Here is a 24,456-nt window from a genome sequence, read left to right on the forward strand (position 1 = left end):
AATCAATGGGGGAACCAGTTTTACTTAACAACCGTGTGACTAATTGACCAACTGCAGGGATTCGCTTAACAACTGCGGCAAGGAAAGTTGCAAAATGGGGCAAGTCTGACTCCAGAGATGTCCCACTTAGCAACAGAAAATGTGGGCACAATTGTGGTCGTACGTTGAGCACCACCTGTAATGCAATTCATTCCTTTTTGTGATATTCCACAATAGGTGACCAATTCAGAGAACCTCGTCTGATGATTGACACAAGCAATCAAAAGGTGGTGAAAGTATCTCCTCTCCCTCAGCAAGGTCGGTGGACTGTGTCTCTGACCCCAAGGGGCTCTTATGAGGTGGAGATTAGAGGCAAGAGTTTGCTTGACTTTACTTACCAGATAATGCAGAAGCAAAACGACTACATGCTTCCAATTCAAGGACAGCCTATGAAAGGTACGTCTTCCTTACAACTCTGGGGTCAAATCCTCCATTACCAACATCCATGCTGGGGAAAAAAAGGTCAGGCCAAAATTTTAGGTGCTAAGAGAAATCCATTTCAAAAGAAAAAGGCTATAGAGGCGTGATGGCACGCAGAGCCATTTCTTTTTCTTTTTCTTTATAAAAGATTTTTTTTTATTTTTAGACAAACAAACACAAACAAAACATAAAACATAAAACCATCTTCCAGTTACATACAGCATGTTGGTTGGTTACAAAGCTTTTGCGCGTCCTCTCCATAGTCCTCAGTTACAATTTATATAAAATCTCATATTATCAATCTAATATCTATGCATACATTATTATCCTTATTAATCATTTATTTGACTACAACTATTATTACTTCATTTTATGCGAGATATTTTAAATTTTGAATTAATTTATATTACGGCATTTCATTACATCATACTAAATCCATCCAATAGTAGTACATCTTTATATTATATTCTGTATCATTCCATTATTCTTGTATTGTAAAATTCTCTAGGCTATTTCATGTATTTTCATTTTCATTTCATCTCTAGCACATGGAGCCATTTCTGAGGGCATGCGAGACATTGCCCTGTCAACTCCAGCGTGCTGGCCAGCTTTATTTCAGCTTTGATTTCTAGCCATTTTTCTCCCTCCGGAGGCTTCAGGGAAGCCATTCCCGAACTTCCGGTTTGCGTGTTGGGCTGTTTTTCGCCCTCTGGAGACTTCAGGAGGCTTCCCTGAAGCCTCCAGAGGGAAAAAATGGCCTAACACAGAAACCGGAAGTTGGGAAATGGGCCATTTCCGTCCTCCGAAGGGCCTCCAGGGGGGAGGGGGAGGCCAGTTTCATCCTTCTCAGGCTCCTAGAAAGTCTCTGGAGCCTGGGGAGGGCAAACGACGGATCCACCACCCATCGCACGCTGAAAGCAGGAGGCGGGAGGCACAGGCATGCATGGGGAGGGTCGTGTGTGCATGCAGGAGGGGTTGCACCCTTAGCAGGGGGAGGGCACATAGAATTATGGATGTGGGCACTCACGCACACGAACCCCCCCCCCCCCCGCATTTCCCCTGCTTTTAGCATGCAATGGCAAAAAGGTTAGCCATCACTGCTGCTGGAAGAAATGTCCTTTTGGGTTCGGCTCCAAGTGGGGAAAAAGACACTGGAGGCATGGAGGCTGCTTGGAAAGATGGTTTTAATGGTGGACAGGACCACATGGCTTGAGTCCTGAACAGAAAAGGTGATCACATGATTCAATATTGGTGGAGAAGAAGAGAAGGGGAGAGAAGAGAAAGGGGAAGGGCTGAAGAAGGGCTTGCAGGGCTTTTTATAATCTGTTTGGCCCCACCTATCTGTTTCCTGTTCCTGTGTAAGAAATGTATTCTGATTGGTTGCCAGACTCCCATGGGCAACCCTCTAGGCTGACTTTTGAATCCAGGTTTGGTTGAGTTCTCAGATGCCATGTGGTCAGTTGAGTAAAAGGCAATATTATCCTGCCTTAATCCCATCACTCTGGAGCTGAAGAGGAGAACTCTTTATTATGTAAAGTGGACTAGCTTGGCCTTCCTAATGGCCCATTGACAAAGTGGGGATGGGCAGGAAGCTGCAGGAATTTACTTTGTGTTTAAAATGTGTTTCTCCCTTTTTTCACATCCAGGAAAATATAATATTCTGCCTTTTCAATATTTCCTAGGATATTTCATTTTTCTGGGAGAGGGCTGGGTGATAACTTCCTACACTGCTATAGAAATTCTCAGTCATCCAGGTCATGGTTGTCCAAGCTGTGATTTTTTTCAGGAGGCAACTGGACTTTCTGGATTTCTCTTTGAAGATGTTTTGCTTCTCATTCAAGAAGCTTCTTCAGCTCTGACTGGATGGTGGGGAATGGAAGGATGAGAAGTGAAATGTCTGGATGACTGAGAATCTCTATAGACTCTTTAGCTATCCAATTTGGAACGAACACCCTTTGAATGGTCTGGGAGTATGAACAGATTTCTGGGGGGGGGGGAATTGCAGATTACAGGAACTATTTGTACTACTCAGGTGACCCTGAGGACACAGATAAACCTCCCAGGGCTTCAACGACCCTCTAAAAGGATGCAAATGACCAGCTTGTCTGCAAGGAGTATAAATCCTTCCATTCCCCCACCATCCTGTCAGAGCTGAAGAAGCTTCTTGGATGAGAAGCGAAACGACTTCCAAGAAAAAAACCAAGGAAGTCCAGTTGCCTCCTAAAAAAAAGCACCTTTGGGATATTTCAGAAGAGCGTATTAAGGAAGAGTCAGCTCTGCTAACTTTGGTCCCAAAAGTGCTTTTTCAAGAGGCAACTGGATTTTCTTATTTTTCTTTGAAGACATTTCTCTTCTCATCCAAGAAGCTTCTTCAACTTTGACTGGACAGTGGGGAATGGAAGAATTTACACTCCTTGCAGACAGTTGGTTGTTATTGCAAGGAATGTAAATCTGCAAGGAATATAAATCCTTCCATTCCCCACCACCCAGCCAGAGCTGAAGAAGCTTCTTAGATGAGAAGCAAAACGTCTTCAAAGAAAAAAAAACAGAAAGTCCAGTCGCCTCTTGAGAGAACCATGATGACTGAGAATCTCCACAGACACCCTGCTAACTTTCTACATCTTTCCTAGGATCGAATTATACTATCTCCATAAAGATGCTGGGAGCAGACAGAGGTACCCAGGTGCAGCATCTGGTCATTTCTGATGGACTAGGAGGTCCAATTCATTCCATCGTTTTAAACCAGACATCTGATGCCCTTGGCAATATCTTGGCCTCTGCTCCGATTCAACTGGATTCATTGGTATGAACCATGGTTATTTCTTCATCTTCTGATTTGATTCCATGTTGCATGACCGGTTAGAACTTCCAGGGTAAAACATGAGGAGAATGTTCTGTCTAATATCTAGGTATATTAATCCATATACAGGTAGTCCTCAATTTGTGACCACAATTGAATGCAATTACTATGTTAATATTTTAATGTTATCTTGTTTTTACTGGGTTGTAAGCCATCTTGGCAAGATGGATGGCATATAAATTTAATAATCAATAGCAATAGCACTTAGACTTATATACTGCTTCATAGTGCTTTGCAACCCTCTCTAAGCAGTTTAGAGTCAGCCTATTACCCCCAACAATCTGGGTCCTCATTTTACCAACCTCAGAAGGATGGAAGGCTGAGTCAACCTTGAGCCTGGTGAGATTCGATCAGCCAAACTGCTGGCAGCCGGTGATCAGCAGAAGTAGCCTGCAGTACTGCACTCTAACCACTGCGCCACCGTGGCTCTTACACTTTCTCTCTTATGAGAATATGAGCTAGTATGGGGCAGTGGTGAAGGAGCTCAACTTGAGGATGAGAGACTTAGGTTATAGTTCCCCCTACACACAAAAAATCCCCCTGGGCAAGGAAACTAAATAAATATACTAAATAAATAATCAACCAAAGAAATGCAGTCATAATGTAAAACAGCAGCGTGAAAAACAAAATCCAAATTGCTCCAATTAAAGCTATTCATACAAAGGATTAAGATAAATGTCCAAAAAGAAAAGAAAAAAGCAAAGTCAAGGTTTCCTTCTATAGCCAGCTTTCACGAACTGCAAAAATGACTATGTAGCTATAATTTCTTAAGCCTTTAAGGACTCTTTGTTTATCTTTACTTTAAAAAGCAGCTTCTCGGCATCTGAGTACAGTTATCTACCCGGAACAGAGGAAACGATTGGAATAATAATAATAATAATAATAATAATAATAATAATAATAATAATAATAATAATTAATAATAAATATTTATTTCTTAGCCGCACCCTCTCCCGAAGGACTCGGGGCGGCGTACAACAAAACATAGGAAATAAATATATCGACATACATATAACAAAACATATACCAAGACATATATACGACATATACAAGGAGGAGGTGAACTGATAGATAAAAACAAGTAAAAACACAATGTTTAAAAACCCCTAAATAAATTGAATGCAATTAAAATACCCCAAATAAAAAACCCGTCAGGAGCGATATAGTTGGATCAAAGTTGAGCCAGGCCAGCAACTTGAAAAAGGTGGGTTTTGAGCTTTACACGAAAGGAGCGGAGGTCAGAGGTATTCCTAATAGCCGGGGGGAGGTCATTCCACAGGGCTGGGCCCGCCACAGAGAAGGCTCTACTCCTAGGCGCCGCCCCTCGACACTGTCTGGTGGACGGCACCTGGAGGAGGCCCTCTCTGTGCGAGCGGATTGGTCGCAGGGATGTATGGGGTAGAATACGATCCCGCAAGTAACTAGGTCCTAAGCCATGGAGCGCTTTAAAGATTGTTATCAAAACCTTGAAACGCACCCGATAGACCACAGGAAGCCAGTGCAGCTCGCGCAGGAATGGTATCACATGGGAGTACCTAGTACTCCCCATAATTACCCGCGCGGCTGCGTTCTGGACCAACTGTAGCCTCCGGGTGCATTTCAAGGGAAGCCCCATGTAGAGAGCGTTACAGTAGTCCAAGCGAGACGTCACCAGCGCATGAGTGACTGTGCGTAAGGCGTCCCGGTCCAGTAGGGGGCGCAATTGGCGCACCAGGCGAACCTGGTGGAACGCCCCCCTTGCCACGGCTGTCACATGGTCATCCATGGACAGCCGGGCATCCAGGAGGACGCCCAAATTGCGCGCCCGCTCCACGGGGGCAAGTTGAATGCCCCCGATGGCCAATGATGGAATTAATTGGCTGAACCGGGGAGCCGGTACCCACAGCCACTCCGTCTTGGAGGGGTTGAGTTTGAGTCAGTTGTCATCCATCCAGATCCGTACGGCTTCCACACACCGGGACATCACTTCGATGGCCTCGTTGGGGTGGTTCGGGGTGGAAAAGTACAGCTGAGTATCATCATAATGCTTCTAGACCGCCCCCTCTCCCGCAAGGGACTCGGGGCGGTGTACAGTTCATACAAAATATAACAGGATACAATAAAATTAAATTAAATATGTACAGTTGACAATTGACATGGAGGAGGTTAAAATGTAGTTAAAAGAACTGTACAAAGCAGATATAAAATAAATTCAAACCCCTAAAAACAAATACAGTAAATTAAAAAGCCCCTAAAATAACCAGATATAATACATTTGCCAGGAGGGACAGTTGTAATTATGCCAGGCCTGCTAATCGGAACAGGTGGGTCTTCAGTTTTTGCCGGAAGGAGCGGAGGTCAGAAGTGGTTCTAATGTCGGGGGGGAGGTCATTCCAGAGGGTTGGGCCCATCACAGAGAAGGCCCTACTCCTCGGTGTCGCCCGCTGGCATTGCCTAGTGGACGGCACCAGGAGAAGCCCTTCCCTGTGAGAGCGTATTGGCCGCAGGGATGTATGTGGGAGGATGCGATCCCGCAAGTAACTAATCTCTTCTCTGTTCAAGATGCAGGAGACAGACAATGTAAAATCCATTAATTCTTTTTTTTTTTTTTTACTTTCCAGTCTCCGGTGCTAAAAGTAGAAGGCCTGTCTCCCGGCAGCCTGCCCTTCTCACGTCTCAACATCAATCCTATCCATGTGGCATCAATAAGGATTCTACCTTTGGCAGACCAAGAGAGTAAGTCCCTGGCAGCAGTTTGCAAACTTCCTTTGCCATTTTGATCCACCTAAAGTCAGGGGATTCAAACTCGATTTCATTGAGGGCCACATCAGGGTTGGGTTTGACCTCCAGGGGGTGCAGGGGGCATCGCCAGCTCGATGTCACTCGTGTCAGGGGAGACTGTGGTGGCCTGAGCAGTCTGTCAGCGACAACAGGCTCCCGAGCTCCATTTTTGGCTGCGATAGCCTCCTACAACCCTTTGCAGGGCTGCCTTAGTGAATGGGCCTGATGGGCACTTGCCCATGGGCCCCATGAGCATAGGGGCCCTGTTGTGGCCCAGCAGGAGCCGTTGGAGCTGCAAACAGACTCCGACAGCGAGGGGCCCTATGACTCGGCTCTGGAAGATGTGGAGGACCCTGGACAGGGTTCCGACTCCGAACAGGGATCAGAGAGGCTGGTTGGCCACCAGGAGGCGCCTGAGGCATGGAGCAGCGGTGAAAGTCAAAGGGAGTGTGCTCCTGAAATCATGCCTTGGAGCAGTGGGGAGGAGACAAGGGAGGAGACAAGGGAGTTGGTCCTGGATGCCCGGAAACGGAGGGCTGATAGACATAGAGAACAACTACGCAGATACAGAAGATAATTGGACCCAGGTGGTTGTAATTAGGCTCCTCTCAAGATAGTATCTAAGGAGAGACTTTGTGAGGAGGCTGGTTGCAGGATTCAACTTAATTACCAATGCTGGAGAAGCTCTCGTGTCTGTTTCTTATCTTGGAAGTCTGGATTGCTGCCAAGGTCTAGTCAGTGTGTTACTTTACTGTGAATAAATCGTCTAGCGGTATTCTTGTCTTGGAATGCTTTGGTGTGCGAAGATGGGGGGGTCAGAACAGGGCCCCATACTAATCTATGTATGTTAACCCTTCAATGCACCTTATATCATATAAATACAGCAACATATTTATTACATTTTACTGCATTTTTAATTAATACCAACATGCATTAATAGAAATTAACACCGATAAATATATGTTTACTTTTATCAACCATTTACATTTTTATTCCTTTGAGTAGTTGTCATAGGTGTCTCAGTACACTGCTTTGCCCTGTCCCTCTGCCAGTGAAAATGCACATGGCCCTCCACGAGCTCCATTTTTGCTGGCAAAGGCACCGCAGACTGCTTCTTCACTGTTTCCTGGGCAGGCCCATGGGCTGGATCCCGCCTGCAGGTCTTGAGTTTGACAGCCCTGACCTAAGTCGATTTCTAGAGCTGTGAGCCAAAAGCGAAGGTCCACCAGATGGCAGTGAAGAGGTACAGAAATAGAAATAGAAAAGAATTTGCTGCCACCTATTGGTCATTCGAATTTTTGCAAGTCAGATCGATTTTCCAAGGCACCTGAGGGTAGAACAAGAAGCAATGGGTGGAAACTAATCAAGGAGAGAAGCAACTTAGAACTGAGGAGAAACTTCCTGACAGTTAGAACAATTAATCAGTGGAACAGCTTGCCTCCAAAAGTTGTGAATCCCCCAACACTGGAAGTCTTTAAGAAGATGTTGGATAGCCATTTGTCTGAAACAGTATAGGGTTACCTGCCTAGGCAGGGGCTTGGACTAGAAGACCTCCAAGGTCCCTTCCAACTCTGTTATTGTATTATTGTATTATCTAATGAACCCCCAAAGGTGTTTTTTTCAAAAGGCAACTGGACTTCCTTGGTTTTATCTTTAACATTTTGCTTCTCCAGCTCTTCTTCATTTCAGAACTGAAGAAACCTTTTGGATGAAAAGCAAAAAGTTAAGAAAAAAAGACCCCAGGAAGTCCAGTTGCCTTTTGGAAAAACCACCTTTGGGATGAACTGGATGATGGAGAATCTCCATAGACAGATCTAGTGTGGAGTCCTTGGTTGTTTGTTTGCAGACATTGTGTTCCCTGATTATATAACAGATGTTGCCAACTAAGTAATTAGATCTGACCTAGTCAGAGAACAAAACATCTACAAGCAAACAACAAAGAACAGAAAGCCTCAAGGACTCTACAGTTCAACCCCAGAGCTACATTGATGCTCTTCAATTGATGCTACATCTACCTACCTTCCCTTCAAAACCCACAGAGACCTCTAAGACGAATGTTGAAAGTCGATTTCTTCAGTTCTGACTGAATGGTGGAGAATGGGAGGATTTATATTCCTTGCAGCCATCTGGTCGTTAGCACACATTCTGAGAGCCATTGTGGCCACTTGGAGGTTTATCAGTTCTGACTTCAGTCAGAGCCAAAGAAGCTTCTTGGAGGAGAAAATGTCTTCTTCAAGCAAAACAAAGAAAGTCCAGTTGCTTTTGAAAAAAACACCTTTGGGACAAGAATGTTGAAACAACCAAGTGTTGTTGTTAGTTGCGAAGTCGTATCCGACCCATGGACAATGTTCCTCCAGGCCTTCTTGTCCTCTACCATCCTCTGGAGTCCATTTAAGCTCACACCAACTGCTTCAGTGACTCCATCCAGGCCACCTCATTCTCTGTCGTCCTCTTCTTCTTTTGCCCTCCATCTTTCCCAGCTTTAGGCTCTTCTCCAGTGAGTCCTTCCTTCTCATTAGATAGCCAAAGTATTTGAGTTTCATCTTCAGGATCTGGCCTTCTAAAGAGCAGTCAGGGTTGATCTTTTCTAGGACTGACCAGTTTGATCATCTTGCGGTCAAAGGGACTGCATACCAAGGATTTATACAACCACATTTTTCAAACTTGGAAACTTTAAGACATGGGGACTTCACCTCCCAGAATTCCCCATCCAGCCTTCCCTGAAGGTTCCAATTAATTCTCATCCCAGAAAAAAAAAGTCTTTACAAAAATTTTTTTTAAAAACCAGGAGCATTCTCCATTTTACTATTCAAAGCAGAAAACCCTACTGATAAAAAATGCAATGCCTGCAGACCGCAGGACAAGCACATCTGTTGGCTCCGCTGTTCAGGAACCAAACAGCTGTCTTTCCTTTTTGCATTTCCTTTCTTAGCAGTTCCTGAAACAGAATCAAAAGGGAAGTCGGCAACCATGCTGTAAAACCTGTTCCCAGCCTCTAATACCTGCTTTGTTTCCAACGGTATTTCAGCTCCATGGAAACAATACAATAATGCAATACAATACAATACAATACAATAATACAATAGTAGAGTTGGAAGGGACCTTGGAGGCCTTCTAGTCCAACCCCCTGCCTAGGCAGGAAACCCTATACCATTTCAGACAAATGGCTATCCAACATCTTCTTAAAGACTTCCAGTGTTGGGGCATTCACAACTTCTGGAGGCAACTTCTGTTCCACTGATTAATTGTTCTAACTGTCAGGAAATTTCTCCTCAGTTCTAAGTTGCTTCTCTCCTTGATTAGTTTCCACCCATTGCTTCTTGTTCTACCCTCAGGTGCCTTGGAGAATAGTTTGATTCCCTCTTCTTTGTGGCAACCCCTGAGATATTGGAACACTGCTATTATGTCTCCCCTAGTCCTTCTTTCTATTAAACTAGACATACCCAGTTCCTGCAACCGTTCCTCATATGTTTTAGCCTCCAGTCCCCTAATCATCTTTGTATTTTTGTATTATACATCTTTGTATAAACCTGCAAGTCAGTCTTAGAAAATAAAAATTATGGATGCCCAGCGAATGTGACCGTCTTCTCAGAAAAACAAAACTACGCTGGTCCTCAACTTATGACTGTAATCGAACCTGCAATAATCACCACATGATGATTGCCTGATTTTACAACCTTTTTTGTAGCGGACTTTATGCAAACCAGGCAATTGTTGAACAAATCCATTTTCTCCAATGGGCATTTTTTTTTGCTGGAAACCAGAAATGCTGGCAGGCTTGAGGAGAGGAGGCTGCATTGGGTACATTGTTCCGAGGCCCATGGAGCTCAAAGGGGGCTCATGAAGGGGAACTTTTTAAAGAAAATTTACAAAATCAAATTTTTAAAAAGAAAAACAATATTGGATATATACTTTATACTCTATACCCGTGATGGCGAACCTATGGCACGCGTGCCACGGGTGGCACGTGAAGCCATTTGTTAGGGTACGCGAGGCGTTGCCCTGTCAGCTCCAGCTTCGGTCTTCTTTTGAGGCCATTTTTCGCCCTCCGGGGGTTTCCTCAAACCTTCAGGAGCAATGTTCGGGAAAGGACTTCTAATTTGGCCGTAGGTCCGTTTTCGCCCTCCGGAGCCTTCAGATGGCTTCTCTGAAGGCTGCGGAGGGCAGAAACTACCTCAACTAGCAGACCAGAAGTGATTTCCAGTTTGTCCTTAGGGCCGTTTTTTGCCCTCCGGAGCTTTCGGGGAAACCTCCTGAAGACTCCGGAGGTTGAAAATCAGCCCTACGGACAAACCGGAAGTCACCATTCCCGAACTTCCATGTTCCCCGTAGGTCTGTTTTTTGCCCTCCAGAGCCTTCAGGGAAACTCCAGAGGCCTCTGGAGGGCGTCTGTGCGGGTGAGTGAGGCTGTTTTCGCCCTCGCCAGACTCCTAGAAAGCCTCTGGAGCCTGCGGAGGGTGAAAAAACCATGCCAAAAGCAGGGGAGAGTCACTGGTCATGCATGCATGTACACCAGGGGGGATCGCGCGCATAGCATTATGGGTATGGTACGTCCACACACGACACCCCCCCCCCCGGCACAGGAGCCAAAAAAGGTTCGCCATCATTGCTCTGTACTTTGTGGGTACAGCAAAACAACTGCCTTGCAATCTTGTTTGACCTAACCTTTATTCATCTGAAACTCAGAGAACAGTTATTTATGTAACTTATTGAATTTAAAATTTCATTACTTATTTAGTTAAGTTGGCAAGTTTGGTTTCATTTTGTTTATGAATATAGTTTATATTTCGTTTCGGTTTAGGAATGGTTATGAAAGGTCATCTCAGAAATCTGGAGCTCAAAACTGCATGGAAAAACAGAAACCTGTGTGTCCATGTGTAGGTGAGGGAGCCCATATTAGTCTTGTTCCAGCACTTAATAAAGCCCTGAATGCTGGAAACTGCCCCAAAACGTGGACTGCAGAATGCTGCAAACGGCCATAAATGTGAACCAGTTGCCAAGTATCCAAAATGCGATCATGTGTGACTGTCTGGGGGGGAAGCAGCCATCGTAACTTTGAAATCAAATCCAACGTCCTTCTGCGGAGGTCCATTGTAACTTCAAATGGTTACTTAGCCACAGGTCGTTAAGTGAGGACTACAGGTAGTCCTTGACTTACAACAGTTCATTTAATGACCATTACAATGGCACTGAATGGCACGGAAGAAGAGTGTCTTATGACCATTTTTCAGCGTTACGGTCTTTACAGCATCCCGTGATCATGTGATCAAAATTCAGATGCTTGGCAACTGGTTCATATTTATGACGTTTGCAGTGTCCCAAGATCACCTTTTGCGACCTTCTGACAAGCAAAGTCAAGGAGGAAATCAGATTCACCTAACCGCTGGGTTACTAACTTAACAACGGCAGCGATTCACTTAACAAGTATGTAAAGTTCGTAAAATGGGGCAAAACTCCCTCGACAAATGTCTCGTTTAACAACAGAAATTGTGGGCTCTGTTGTGGTCGTATGTCGAGGACTACCTGTAAGGGACAGGAAGATAGAGAGAATCCCGAAAGGAGGAAGAAATTGGGAAAGGTTGCCTTCCAATAAATGAATTTGGCTTTTGATAAATGCCGGCCAATAAATGGTTATTTTGAGACTGATGATTGCTTAGCCCCAGAGGAGTCATTTGGGTCTAAGGTTATTCCTCGCCCATGATAACCATTGTCTTTCAGCACCTATAACTGTCAGCCTCTGTTTCGCTATTTGCTTTCGGCTGCCATTGAAATGGGGAGGAGGGGACTGGTATTTGGGAGGGGAAGTTTAAGTACAGGAGAGATTGTAAAAAGGGAGTTTTGGTCTCACTGTCTCCTGTGCATGCTGGAGATTAGTGCTTGGTGTCGGTCAAGGCCAACCGTCCTGCATACCAACCTGATGATGCTCCTTGAAGATGGAACTCACATGACACCTAAGGGGTTTGCAGATTGGACACTGAGATGAGGGTTACCAGGGGGAGGGGGTTTGGTCGCATATTGATATGTATGATTTCGCGCACTTTTGCCTCAGATCTTGCTTTGCTTAGCTGCTATCTTTTCACAACCAGTAAAAGTACCCTTAATTCTGCAAAATGGAGTTAAGTGGTTTCTTTCTTGGTTGCTGAGGGAGGCCGGCTTGACAATAACAAGCTAGCACTGGCAATAGCAAGTAGAGTTATACACCGCTTCACAGAACTTTAGAACCCTCTCTATGCAGTTTACAGAATCAGCCTATTGCCCCCAACAATCCGGGTCCTCATTTTACCAACCTCGGAAGGACGGAAGGCTGAGTCAACCTTGAGCCAGTCAGGATCGAACTCTTGGCAGTGGACAGAGCTAGCATGCAATACTGCATTCTAACCACTTGGCCACCACAGTTCTCAGAAAGTTCAATGGAGCCATCAGCATCAAATGTTGAGAACCACCAATATATGGCAACTCAGTTGCAAGTTATCCCCATTTTCAATGTATCCAACTGCAGGGGTATCAAACTCAATTGCATTGAGGGCCGCATCAGTTTGACACACCTGTCCTATTATATTTCCAAGGTACGTTGTTGCCCGGTGGGAGCCTAGAGTTCTCTGCCCAGGTGGTGAATGATGGATCAGATGCAATGTTCAACTTTAACGTCTGGGATGACTTGCGCTTCATGCAGAGCTTCAGACCTGTACAAGGTTTCCTGAGGAAAGGCGAGAGCAGCATTCTCACGGCGACGTTTGTGGCACCTGCCAAGGGTTCCAACTTTGCCTCAAGGTAGGATAGCAATACCAACATTTTAAAAATCGTGCGTCAGGTCTGCCATCTTCTGCTTCTTCATTTTGCTAGCATCCTGCCATAAATGTATGCATCCTTGCATAAATGCAACAGAGTAGAGGGGTAGGAATTTGGGGCAGTAACACGTGGCCTGGGAATGAGAAGTCAAATGGCGGGAGGACGACTCATGGACAAAAACCAGAAGTGCCTTTTGTGGCCGGCCAGCGGCCAGTGGATCTGGCAGCAGATTTGGACAGTGAGGAGGCTGGGGAGGAACATGGGCCAGTCCTGGAGTCTGGGGAAGGCTCTGATGAGGGCTCTGTGTCGGAGGCAGAGATGGGGCCAGGACCGTCTGACAGTTATCAGCTGCCTTCAGAGTCAGACATCAGTGAGGCAGATGAACAGCTGGAGCCTGTTCCCAGTGTGCACATGCACAGAGTTGCCAGACGAAGGGAACAGCTAAAGAACAGGGGCTGACATGGGAGTAAGGCCACAGATGGACAATGAATGGCCCCTCCCAGAGAAAATAAAAGAGGAGTGAAAGGAGTTTTCAGGAGACAATTAGTTCACTTAATTGGTTTGTGACTCTCCAAGACTCCTTGTCAAGTATCGGCCTGTCAGCTCTCCAAGCCAGATAAGGTCTGTGACTGTAAATCCTCCCACGAAAGACTTTGCTGGATGCGAATGAGAGGAATTCACAGTCAATTAATAAAAGTGGGGGGGGGGTCGGGACAAGGAGTTTGCTTCATGTTCTTGGGAAGCCTCGGTCAGAACAGTGCCAAATAGGAATACACCTGCCTCCAAGGACACTTGGCCTGGGAACCGAATGCAGAACTGCAGTGAGCAGTGCCAAGCTCTGATTCATTCCCAAAACATCCAAAAGGCATCCTATTGGACACTGGTCAAGGGGGGATGGCCAGGGAAAGGGGGCAAAGTGTAACCTTTGCATGGGAATGTTCAGATCTAGCTTTACTTTCTCTGCAACCACCTAACTTTAGTCAAAGAATCTATCACTTCAATCAGATGGGAGTCGAGGGTCTTTCTTTCCTGAATGTCTAAGTTTTGGCAGGTCTGACATTGTGTTGCTAAGTTAACAACTGCAGGGATTCATTGAACAGCTGTGGCAGGAAAGGTCCTAAAATGGGGCAAAACTCATTTAACAGTTCTCGCTTAGCAACAGAAATGTTGGGCTCAATTGTGGTCGTAAGTCAAGGACTTACTGCCAGTATTGGTATAAAAGTAGATTTCCCCTCCTTTTACTGAATCCAATTTCTAAACCATAATGGCTGGGTTTGGACAGCACACTAAGCCAAAACCCAAGTAATTATATTATGGTTTAGAACAATATATAAACCCAATTGTTAGAAAACCACTTCAAGCATTCCATTTATTCCAACATTTACCTACAGTCTACAAGCAGTCTTGCCCGCTGCTTGTGTGACCCGGTTCCAAATAAGGTCCCAGCCCAGTACTGGGCCACAGCCTGGGAGTTGGGGACCCCTGGTCTAAAGGTTGGGGGGGCTTTTCATATGACCCTTCCAAAGACATTCCTGCATTATTAACAATCACCACTAATCTTTCTTTCAGTCTTGCAACATTTACAGCGAAAACCAGTTCATCGCAAAACTTCATGACTCTGCTCATCTCTGTCATTCCCAAAACAGCCTTGGTGAGTCTTCTTTACTCTCATGGATTACTCTCAAACTTCTGAAAAGATACGCAGACTTCAATTCCCAGAATTCCTCAGCCAAGGAGAGCATCGTAACGTCAGGGCTCCAAGTAACATCCCCAATGAAAGAAGACTCTGAGGCTTGAAGTTCCTCAAAGTTCCATTTTTATTAGAGATGTTATATTGGCACATCTGGGAAAACCCAAATCTGAAAGTTTCCAGGTTTTCCCCACCCAAATGAAAGTCCACGTCCCTGCCCAGCATCCACATGTCCATTACATGATCCAATCAGGTACCATCCCAACTGGAGATGTCTCCCAGTCACACCACTCCAGGTACAGGGCAAGGTGTCCTCAACTCTTTGAGAAAGGAATGTTATTTTGACTATATCTCTCTCATACTCCATATAATCCCCCCTCCCATTCTCCCACAGCATTGAATGTGGCAGGCCTGAAGGCCCAATGCAAAAGATGGCTTCCAGGCCTAACACATAACCTGCAATCTTGGGGAGGTTTTTTTTTCTTAGTTTTATAGTTCCAGTTTTGGTTCTCTGCCTTATCGCTATTCAGACCAATATCTTAGGACACACAGGTGTCAAACTCATGGCGTCACGTTGCTGTCACTTGACATATCGTGATGTTTTTCCACTTTGCGGAGCTGGGCTGGGCGTGGCCTGCGGTTGACGCATCCGGCTGACAGCATGGGCTGCCAGTTTGACACCCGTGTCTTAGGAGAAACAACTGTTGCTCCTCTGAAAAACAATACAAGCACAGATTAAAATGGAGCCACTACTTTGTTTTAAATTAGCTAAATTTAAATCAAAAGATTGGGTGGAAGGTTTCTCAATTTGCAGACAATAGCTCACAGTCCAATTCCAGGTTCCTGACCTTTCTGGTTTACTTGATTTAAGGGGAAAACAGAAAGAAAACCTTTCTCTAGCCCAATGTTTCTTAACTTGGTAACTAGGATGTTTGAACTTCAACTCTCAGAATTCCCAAACCAGCATGTCTGCCTGGGGAATTCTGAGAGTTGAAGTCCACCTATCTTAAAGTTGCCAAGGCTGAGAAACATTGCACTAGCCAAATAAAAACACCACATAAAAAAACGACCAGCAAAATACCTATATGTGCATTTCTGTATTCCCTGCATTAGTGGCGTGCATGAATTAATCTTTGATCCACACTTAGGTAAAGGTAAAGGTTCCCCTCGCACATGTGTGCTAGCCGTTCCCAACTCTAGGGGACGGTGCTCGCCTCTATTTCAAAGCCGAAGAGCCAGCGCTGTCCGAAGATGTCTCCTTGGTCATGTGGCCAACATGACTAAACACCAAAGACGCATGGAACGCAGTTACCTTCCCACCAAAGGTGGTACCCATTTTTCTACTTTCATTTTTACGTGCTTTCGAACTGCTAGGTTGGCAGAAGCTGGGACAAGTAACAGGAGCTCACTCTGTTACGCGGCGCTATGGATTCGAACCGCAGAACCGGCGACCTTTACGATTGACAAACTCAGTGCCTTAGCCACTGAGCCACGACGTCCCTACTTGATCCACACTTAACACTGAGTTAAGTTTATCCTATATACAGTCCCAGTACATCTTCGAGGCTTTCGTAGGTCTCCCAGCCTAGCATTCTGTATCAAGGGGATAGCAGCAAAGAGGCTGGTAAAATTTACAGATGATTAAAGTCACATTAATTTTGCTCAACTGGTAGGGGCAATATGGACATCTCCATTTAATTTGTCTTGGCAATCATGCAGAAATAACTAGCCCTTCTTACTCTTTTCCAAGATGGGGTTTCAATTTCCCAGTCTACCCACAGTCCTCAGATACCTGGTTGCCTTCACATCTATCTCCGATTTGCTTATTGAGATCAGCTATATGGGATTATTGTTCAGTTAAAGCACAAATACCCTCTAGAAAGCCCTAGTAAGACCACGCCTAGAGTACTGCATCCAGTTTTGGTCACCACACTATAAAAAAGATGTTGAGACTCTAGAAAAGAGTGCAAAGAGCAACCAAGATGATCGGTTGACTAAAACATATGAAGAATGGTTACAGGAACTGGGCATGGCTAACCTAGTGAAGAGAAGAACCAGGAGGAACATGATATCAGTGTTCCAATATTTGAGGGACTGCCACAGAAAGGAAGGGGTTCAAGCTATTTTCCAAAGCACCTGAAGGCCAGACAAGGAATGATGGATGGAAGCTGACCAAGAAGAGAATCAACATAGAAACAAGGAGGAACTTTCTGACAGTGAGAACAAACAACGCATGGAACAGAAGTTGCCTTCAGAAGTTGTGGGAGCTTCATCACTGGAGGCTTTCAATAAGAGGCCGGACTGCCATCTGTCAAAAATGGTGTAGGGTCTCCTGCTTCAGTGTTGGGATTCCAAATCTTTTCCTACCTGTTATATGAGAGCACACACAGCACTCAAAGACCACTGTCAGCGTTCCAAATATCATGCAGAATTAAATCATGGTCCAAGGCAAAGTAGTCCTTAAAACTCCAATTTAATAAGACAGGCATGTTGGCATTAAGCTGGTGAATTTCAACTCTAATGTACATCCGGTGAATTCACCCAGTTAAAAGTTCATCATTTTTCCCCACACCCCATAATTCATCACATGGTCCAATCTTCAACTTCCACGCTGGCATGTACACCCCTCTTCTTCCGGCCAGGTGTCGAGGTGCGGAGACAAAAGACGACCTTGAGCTTCTAAGAAATTCATAACAATACATTCCACAATCCTACTCCTTTCTATTCCCCCCTCCCAACTACTATACCAATGAAACAGCATAATATATATATATGTTTTAATTATGTGGCAGGCCAAAGATCCTAAAAGGAACAGATTTACAGGCCTGACAACCACCCTCAGTGTCAGCGCTGGTGAGCTGAGCTGTTTTTTTTAGCTCAGCTGCGGTGCGGCATTCTGCTTTACCGCGTGAATCAGCTGAGCTAAAAAACAAGGGAATATAAGATAGGGAACAATGGGGGTGGGAGGGCGGGGCCAGCCAGAGATGGTATTTGCTGGTTCTCTGAACTACTCAAAATTTCTACTACCAGTTCGCCTGAACCAGGCTGAATACCCCCTCTGGTCTGCTTGGGTGCGGGGTTGAGCTAGATGACCTACAGGGTCCCTTCCAACTCTGTTAATCCGTATCTAAATTACTAGTCAGGAGGAGGATTAATAGATATGTGCTCTTCCTTCAGGAAACTGAAGAAAACCAACCAGTCTATCACTTTCTCCAATTCTACATGCCTTGTGGAGCTGACAGCCAGCAAAGACCCGACTGCTCTCAACACATCTGGAACATGACATTTTCTGCTGAGGGTGCTGAAGGTGCTGCTGTTAGTGTCCAGATCAGCCCAGATCCCAGTGCTTTGTCTTGTCACTCAGAAGAGGAGGGTAGTAATAAGAAATTCATCTGTGATTACAAGTTGGTACCTCTATTTTACAGAATGTAGAATTGTCAACCTGCTGTTCTCCAGGTGTACTTGAGCAATATTTTATTTATTTTATTTATTTATTTAGAACATTTGTATAGCTGCCTACTCGCTCACAGCGACTCCAGGCAGCTTTGTTGTTGTTAGTTGCAAAGTTGTGTCCGGCTCCCGTCACGACCCCCATGGACAACATTTCTCATGGTTGTCCCAAAGGTGCTTTTTTCAAAAGGCAACTGGACTTTCTTTCTTTTGCTTGAAGACATTTCAATTCGCATCCAAGACGCTTCTTCAGTTCTGACTGAATGGTGGAGAATGGGAGGATTTATATTTCTTGCAGCCATCTGGTCGTCAGCACTCTTTCTGAGAGCCATTGAGGCCACTTGGAGGTTTATCGGTTCTGATTTCAGTCAGAGCCGAAGAAGCTTCTTGGATGAGAAGTGAAACGTCTTCTTCAAGCAAAACAAAGAAAGTCCAGTTGCTTTTGAAAAAAGCACCTTTGGGACAAGAATGTTGAAACGACCAGGCGTTGTTGTTGTTGCGAAGTCGTATCTGACCCATGGACAATGTTCCTCCAGGCCTTCCTGTCCTCTGCCATCCTCTGGAGTCCATTTAAGCTCACGCCTACTGCTTTGGTGACTCCATCCAGCCGCCTCACTCTCTGTCGTCCCTTTCTTCTTTTGCCCTCAATTGTCCCCAGCATTAGGCTCCAGTGAGTCCTTCCTTCTCATTGGATGGCCAAAGTATTTGAGTTTCCTCTTCAGGATCTGTCTTTCTAAAGAGCAGTCAGGGTTGACCTCCTCTAGGGCTGACCTGTTTGATGGCCTTGCAGCCCAAGGGACTCGCAGGAGTCTTCTCCACCACCATAGTTCAAAGGGCTCCATTCTTTGATGCTCAGCCTTTCTTATAGTCCAACTTTCACAGCCATACATTGCAACTAGGTGGCTTATAAACAGTAAAAAACACAAAATATAGGGGGGGGGGGATAAAAATAAAAAAGATTAATAAAAGATAAAAAAAATAATAACCCACCACCCACCCACCCGCTGCCTCAACGCATGATTAAATAAGCTGTTTTATGGGCTCCATTACACTTTGGGTTCTCCAGGCCTGCTTGCAAAATCACGTCTAAAAGATTGCCAAAGTGGGGACCAGTCTAATTTCTGCAGGGATGATGTTCCAGAGCAGGAGTGTCAAACTCGATTTCATTGAGGGCTGCATCGGGGTTGTCTTTGACCTGTGGGGGGCGGGGGGGGGCATGGCCAGAACTGGCATGGCCAGCTCAACGTCACTCGTGTTGGGGGCATCTGTGGTGGCCCAAGTGCTCTGCCAGTGAAAACAGGGTCCCGAGCTCCGTTTCGGCTGCGACAGCCTCCTGCAAGTGTCTGCCGCCGAAAATGGAAGTAAAGAGGGCCGCACACAGGTCTCCTGAGCTCTACTTTCACTGCGGGTCGGTCCTTCGCTGTTTCCAGGGTGGCCCTGTGGGGCAGATCTAAGCACCCCGTGGGCTGGATCCAGCCCCCGGGCCTTGAATTTGACACCTCTGTTCCAGAGAGAGGGAGCCGCCCTACAGAATGTCCCGACAAATGTACCTCTTTAGGGGATGAGACCCGCAGTGTGGTGACACAGTGGTTAGAGTGCTGCCTGCCTGCTGCCTGCAATTTGGCAGTTCGAATCTCACCAGCCTGAAGGTTGACATGGCCTTCCTCCCTTCCAAGGTGGGTAAAATGAGGACCCAGGTCGTTGGGGCAATATGCTGACTCCGTAAATCCGTTAGGTAGGGCTGTAAAAGCACTGTGAAGCAGTATATAAGTCTAAGTGCTATTGCTATTTCTTGCCTCCCCGTTCCAGTGGGTCAGGTGGATGTGACCAACAAGAGACTTCAGATAACTTGGTCCCAAGCCATGACGGGCTTTAAAGGTGACAACCAGCACCTTAAATTGCACCTAGAAGCAAATCGGCAGCCAATGCAGCGCCTGCAGTAGAGATGACACATGTGCACACTGAGGTCTGCACAAAACCATGCAGGCCGCTGCATTTTGGACCAACTGGAGCTTCCGGATGCTTTTCGAGGGAAGCCCCATGTAGAGCAATCGCTCCAGGAATTCCAGAGGTCCAGTTCATTGGGAATTCTGCAAGCATCTTGAAGGCACCAGATCGGATAAGCTGATATAGAGATGTCTTTTTTTGGTGTGTGGGAGGGGGTGTTTTCTCTCTCCTGCAATAGTATCCCCCCAGATACAGGGCAGGATGCTCTCGATTGTCCTTCTAAACAAAGTGGTAAGTCCAGGGGGCGGAAGATGTACTTTTCTCAGGCGACGCAGAAAATGCAGACGCTGCTGTGCCCACTTCACCAGTGTCTTACTGTTGAGCAACCATGCTGGCCTACACATTAGCTACATACCCCAAAACTTGATGCTGCTAACTACCATATATTTCAGAGTATAAGATGCAGTGAAGTATAAGACACACCAAGGTTTTGAAGAGGCAAATTAAAAAAAAGCTTTTGCACTCTGCAGACCTCCCCAAAACGGCTCGTTTTTCACAAAAACGGGCCCATTTTTCGCAAAAAACAGGCCTATTTTTTTTAAAAAAAGGCATAAATAGCCTTTAGGAGGCTTGGGGGTCCAAAAACCAGCAAAAATGACCCATTGTTGTAAAAACAGGCCCATTTTTTGTCAAAAAAAATTGTATGCATAGGAGGCTTAAATACGGCCCTTTGTTTGCTCATTTCTGCCCTCCCCAGCCCCCAGGAGCTCTCTGAAAGCCTTCTACAGACTCTGCACGGCCATTTTGGTGAAGGGGGTGGGGTTTCAGGAGGCAAAAAATGCTGTATTCGGTGTCTAAGGCGCACCCAGATTTTCAGCCTCTTTTTTGAGGGAAAAAGGTGCGTCTTACACTCCAAAAAATACGGTACCTTCACGGGTGAATCATTAATACACAGAAGTGTGTGACTGCGTCTGCCTTTTCTGAAATCGACAATGATATATTTAGTTTTTCCTACATTGAAAACAAGGCTGTTTTTGTTACACTGGTTCACCAAACCCCCTACTTCCTGGCGGTACGTACCCTCATTGTTATCCTGAATAATGCCCAATTCTGATGTATCATCTGCGTATTTCACAATACAGTTGGTGGAAAATCTAGCACAACAGTCACAGGTCAACAGGTTGAACAACAGCAGACTTGGGACACAGGCCTGAGGAGAACCTGTGCTCATGAAAATAGTGTTTGGAAAGATTAATCCCAACTCGCATGTACTGGGGCCTGTCAATAAGAAAATCCAGAATCCGGTTGCACACAGGAGTAAGGTAAAGGTAAAGGTTCCTCTCACACATATGTGCTAGTTGTTCCCAACTCTAGGGGGCGGTGCTCATCTCCGTTTCAAAGCCGAAGAGCCAGCACTGTCTGAAGATGTCTTGTGGTCATGTGGACAGCATGACTAAACACTGAAGGCACACGGAACGCTGTTACCTTCCCACCAAAGGTGTTCCATACTTTTCTACTTGCATTTTTATGTGCTTTCGAACTGCTAGGTTGCCAGAAGATGGGACAAGTAACAGGAGCTCACTCTGCTAGGGATTCAAACCGCCGAACTGCCAACCTTTCTGATCGACAAGCTCAGCGTCTTATCCACTGAGCCACTGCATCCCTCTCAGAAGCCCACAGGAGTATTAAAGGCTAAAAGGCCCAGTTTGTTACTAGATGCCGAGAAACGATTGTATTCAATGCCAAACTGAAGTCGACAAACAACATTCGCACATAAGTGTCACTTTCCTCTAAGTGCACCAAGCTCAGATGGAGAACAGCAGAAATAGCATCCCCTGTAGAGCGATTTGGACGGTAAGCAAACTGAAGCGCGTCAAATGCTGGAAGGAGACCGGATACAATAACGTCCTTCATCAGCCTCTCAAAACATTTCATAATGATGGACGTAAGTGCAACTGGACAGCAATTATCAAGACCCATAATTGTAGACTTTTTTGATACCGGCAAAAATAATGGCCGTCTTAAAGCACTGCTGCAGTGAACGATAGAAAGATTGATGTATTTATCTTTTCTATTTATCTCATTGGTTTATAACCTAAGCTACCACAGCTGCTGTCTGTCTGTGTGTCTAGTATAATAGCTTATGTACAACACATTTGAAATTTCTTACCGCATGGGCATTTCTGAGGCCCATTTCAAACATTTTTCTTTGACACGTTTCACCTTTCCATGCAGAAAGAAATAAGTAACCCATCTGTGAAATGTCCTATATATTAATCATATACTGTATGCATTGGGGGGAGGACAATGACACCAGTATTATTTTACGGGTAATGTTTAAAAAAAGGCTTGCAAGACAACATCATTTGGCATTCTCTCCGGTCCTTCTGTCCATCCTGTAAATTAAATGCAAGAAGAAGCTGTTTAAACAAAATCGATCATCCCTACCAGCTTGCCTCTGACTGCTGTGCTTCTCAATCTTGGCAACTTTAAATCACCTGGACTTCAACTCCCAGACGCCCCCAGCCGACATGCTTGTCTTAAAATTGCCAACTGGTCTAGTGAGGTGAACATTTTGTTCAGACAAAGACTGAAAGACAACAATTATCTGTGGATGGAAACTAATCAAGGAGAGAAGCAACCTAGAACTAGGGAGAAATTTCCCGGCAGTTAGAACAATTAATCAGTGGAACAGCTTTCCTCCGGAAGTTGTGAATGCCCCAACACTGGAAGTCTTTAAGAAGATGTTGAATAGCCATTTGTCTGAAATGGGATAGGGCTGTGATGGAGAACCCATGTGCCAGAAGTGACCTGCAGAGCCCTCTCTGTGGGCACGCGCTCTCCCAGGTTGCATGGCGCGCATGGGTGCCGGCCAGCTGGTCCGGTGCGCATGCACACACCGGAACCCAGAAGAGCAACTGGCCCTCGCACGCATGCGCAATGGCCAGCTGCACTTTTCTGGCTTCCGGCACTCCAGCGTGCATGCGTAGACTCCAGTTTCGGCATTCGGTGCTGAAAAGGTTGACCATCACAGGTATAGAGTTTCCTGCCTGAGCAAGGAGTGGGACTAGAAAACCTCCAAGATCCCTTCCAACTGAATATTCTGTTATTCTGTCTTGGAGCTATTTTGGGGCATTGTATGCTATTGGTATGCTACCAGTAGATGGCAGAAGACCCCAGGCAGGAGTTATCACATTTTTTTAAAGTCTCTTACTGAAATGTTTCTCCTTTTCCCTTTCCATCTCTTCCAGTGGTGGGTTTCAAAAATTTTTAGAACCTCTTCTGTAGGTGTGGCCTGCTTTGTGGGAGTGGCTTGCCAGCCATGTGATTGGGTGGGAGTGGCTTGCCAGCCATGTGACTGGATGGGCATGGCCAACTTGTAAAATGTCGTGAAACTCACTTAACAACGCTCTTGCTTAGCAACCAAAATGTTGGCTCAGAAACTCTGGCATTTGAAGCACCCAAGTCTTAAAGCTGTCAAATTACAAGACCCTCGCACCTCTAACCCTTTAGGGAAAAAAAACCCAGGGGTGTTCAAACTTGACAGCTTTAAGACTTGCGGACTTCAACTCCCAGAATTCCTCCTCCAGTCTTGTTGGCTCAGGAACTCTGGCACTGAAGCATGCAAGTCTTAAAGCTGTCAAGTTACAAGACCCTTGCACCTCTAACCCTTTAGGGGGAAAAAAACCCAGGGGTGTTCAAACTTGACAGCTTTAAGACTTGTGGACTTCAACTCCCAGAATTCCTCCTCTTGCTCTTCATCTTGATGATGTGCAGACAGGCGGGGGGAGGAAGCTGGAACCGGTTCTAAACGGTTCTGTGGATTTGTGGAACCTCTTCTATAGAAGAGGTTAGAACTGGCAGGAACCCACCCCTGATCTCTTCCCTAAGTTCAGATTGTCGGCAGAGGCCTTCTGAAATTAGATTGAGGGTTGCTGTTTGCACCCCCTTGGCCTTTACTATGGCAGTTCTGTAGTTTGAAATAAGGGTCTTTCCCTGCTACCTAGATAGTGAGGTGCCAGGGATTTGATTGGAGAATCTCTGCGTGCAACTCCACTGAGCAACAACATTCCTTCTCTACGCTACTACAATAGAGTTACATGGGACTTCCCTTGAAGACGATCTGGAAGCTGCAATTGATCCAGATTTTGGTGGAGCAGTTATGGACACATCACGTTATGTTTGCGTTACACTTTTTTCCCCCCGCATGTTTCACTGGCTTCCTTATGCTTCTGGGTGAAATTCAAGATGCTGGTTATCACCTACCAACTTCATGGCATGGGGCCAATGTATCTGAAAGACCATGGTTTCTCCGTTTGTTTCTGTGTGCTTCATCAGGTCTGAAGGAGGAACACACTCCAGTTCCCATCAATGAAAATATCTTTTTTTTATAAAAAGTTTTTTTTTTTCATTTTCATAACAAATAACCACATGTATACTGTTACATAACCAACATTATTTTATATTATTACATGTTTACATCAATACATCTTACATCAAC

The 24,456-nt window shown here is 45.4% G+C and overlaps 1 protein-coding gene across 2 annotated transcripts in view; it reads left to right on the forward strand.

The window, feature by feature from the left end:
* Window positions 1-24,456, forward strand: part of LOC309382828 (uncharacterized protein) — a 42,383-nt gene that overhangs the window by 11,933 nt on the left and 5,994 nt on the right. The window contains exons 4-9 of one of the 2 annotated variants that reach the window (XM_081934738.1): window positions 217-435; window positions 3,090-3,262; window positions 5,920-6,034; window positions 12,646-12,850; window positions 14,438-14,519; window positions 17,736-17,962. In XM_081934738.1, the coding sequence (XP_081790864.1) occupies window positions 217-435; window positions 3,090-3,262; window positions 5,920-6,034; window positions 12,646-12,850; window positions 14,438-14,519; window positions 17,736-17,962 (1,021 nt within the window). The remainder of the gene's footprint in view (window positions 1-216; window positions 436-3,089; window positions 3,263-5,919; window positions 6,035-12,645; window positions 12,851-14,437; window positions 14,520-17,735; window positions 17,963-24,456) is intronic. The other variant, XM_081934739.1, reaches the window with a different exon arrangement.

This window comes from Natrix helvetica (assembly GCF_964273705.1).
Source record: "Natrix helvetica genome assembly, chromosome: 1".
NCBI lineage: Eukaryota > Metazoa > Chordata > Lepidosauria > Squamata > Natricidae > Natrix > Natrix helvetica.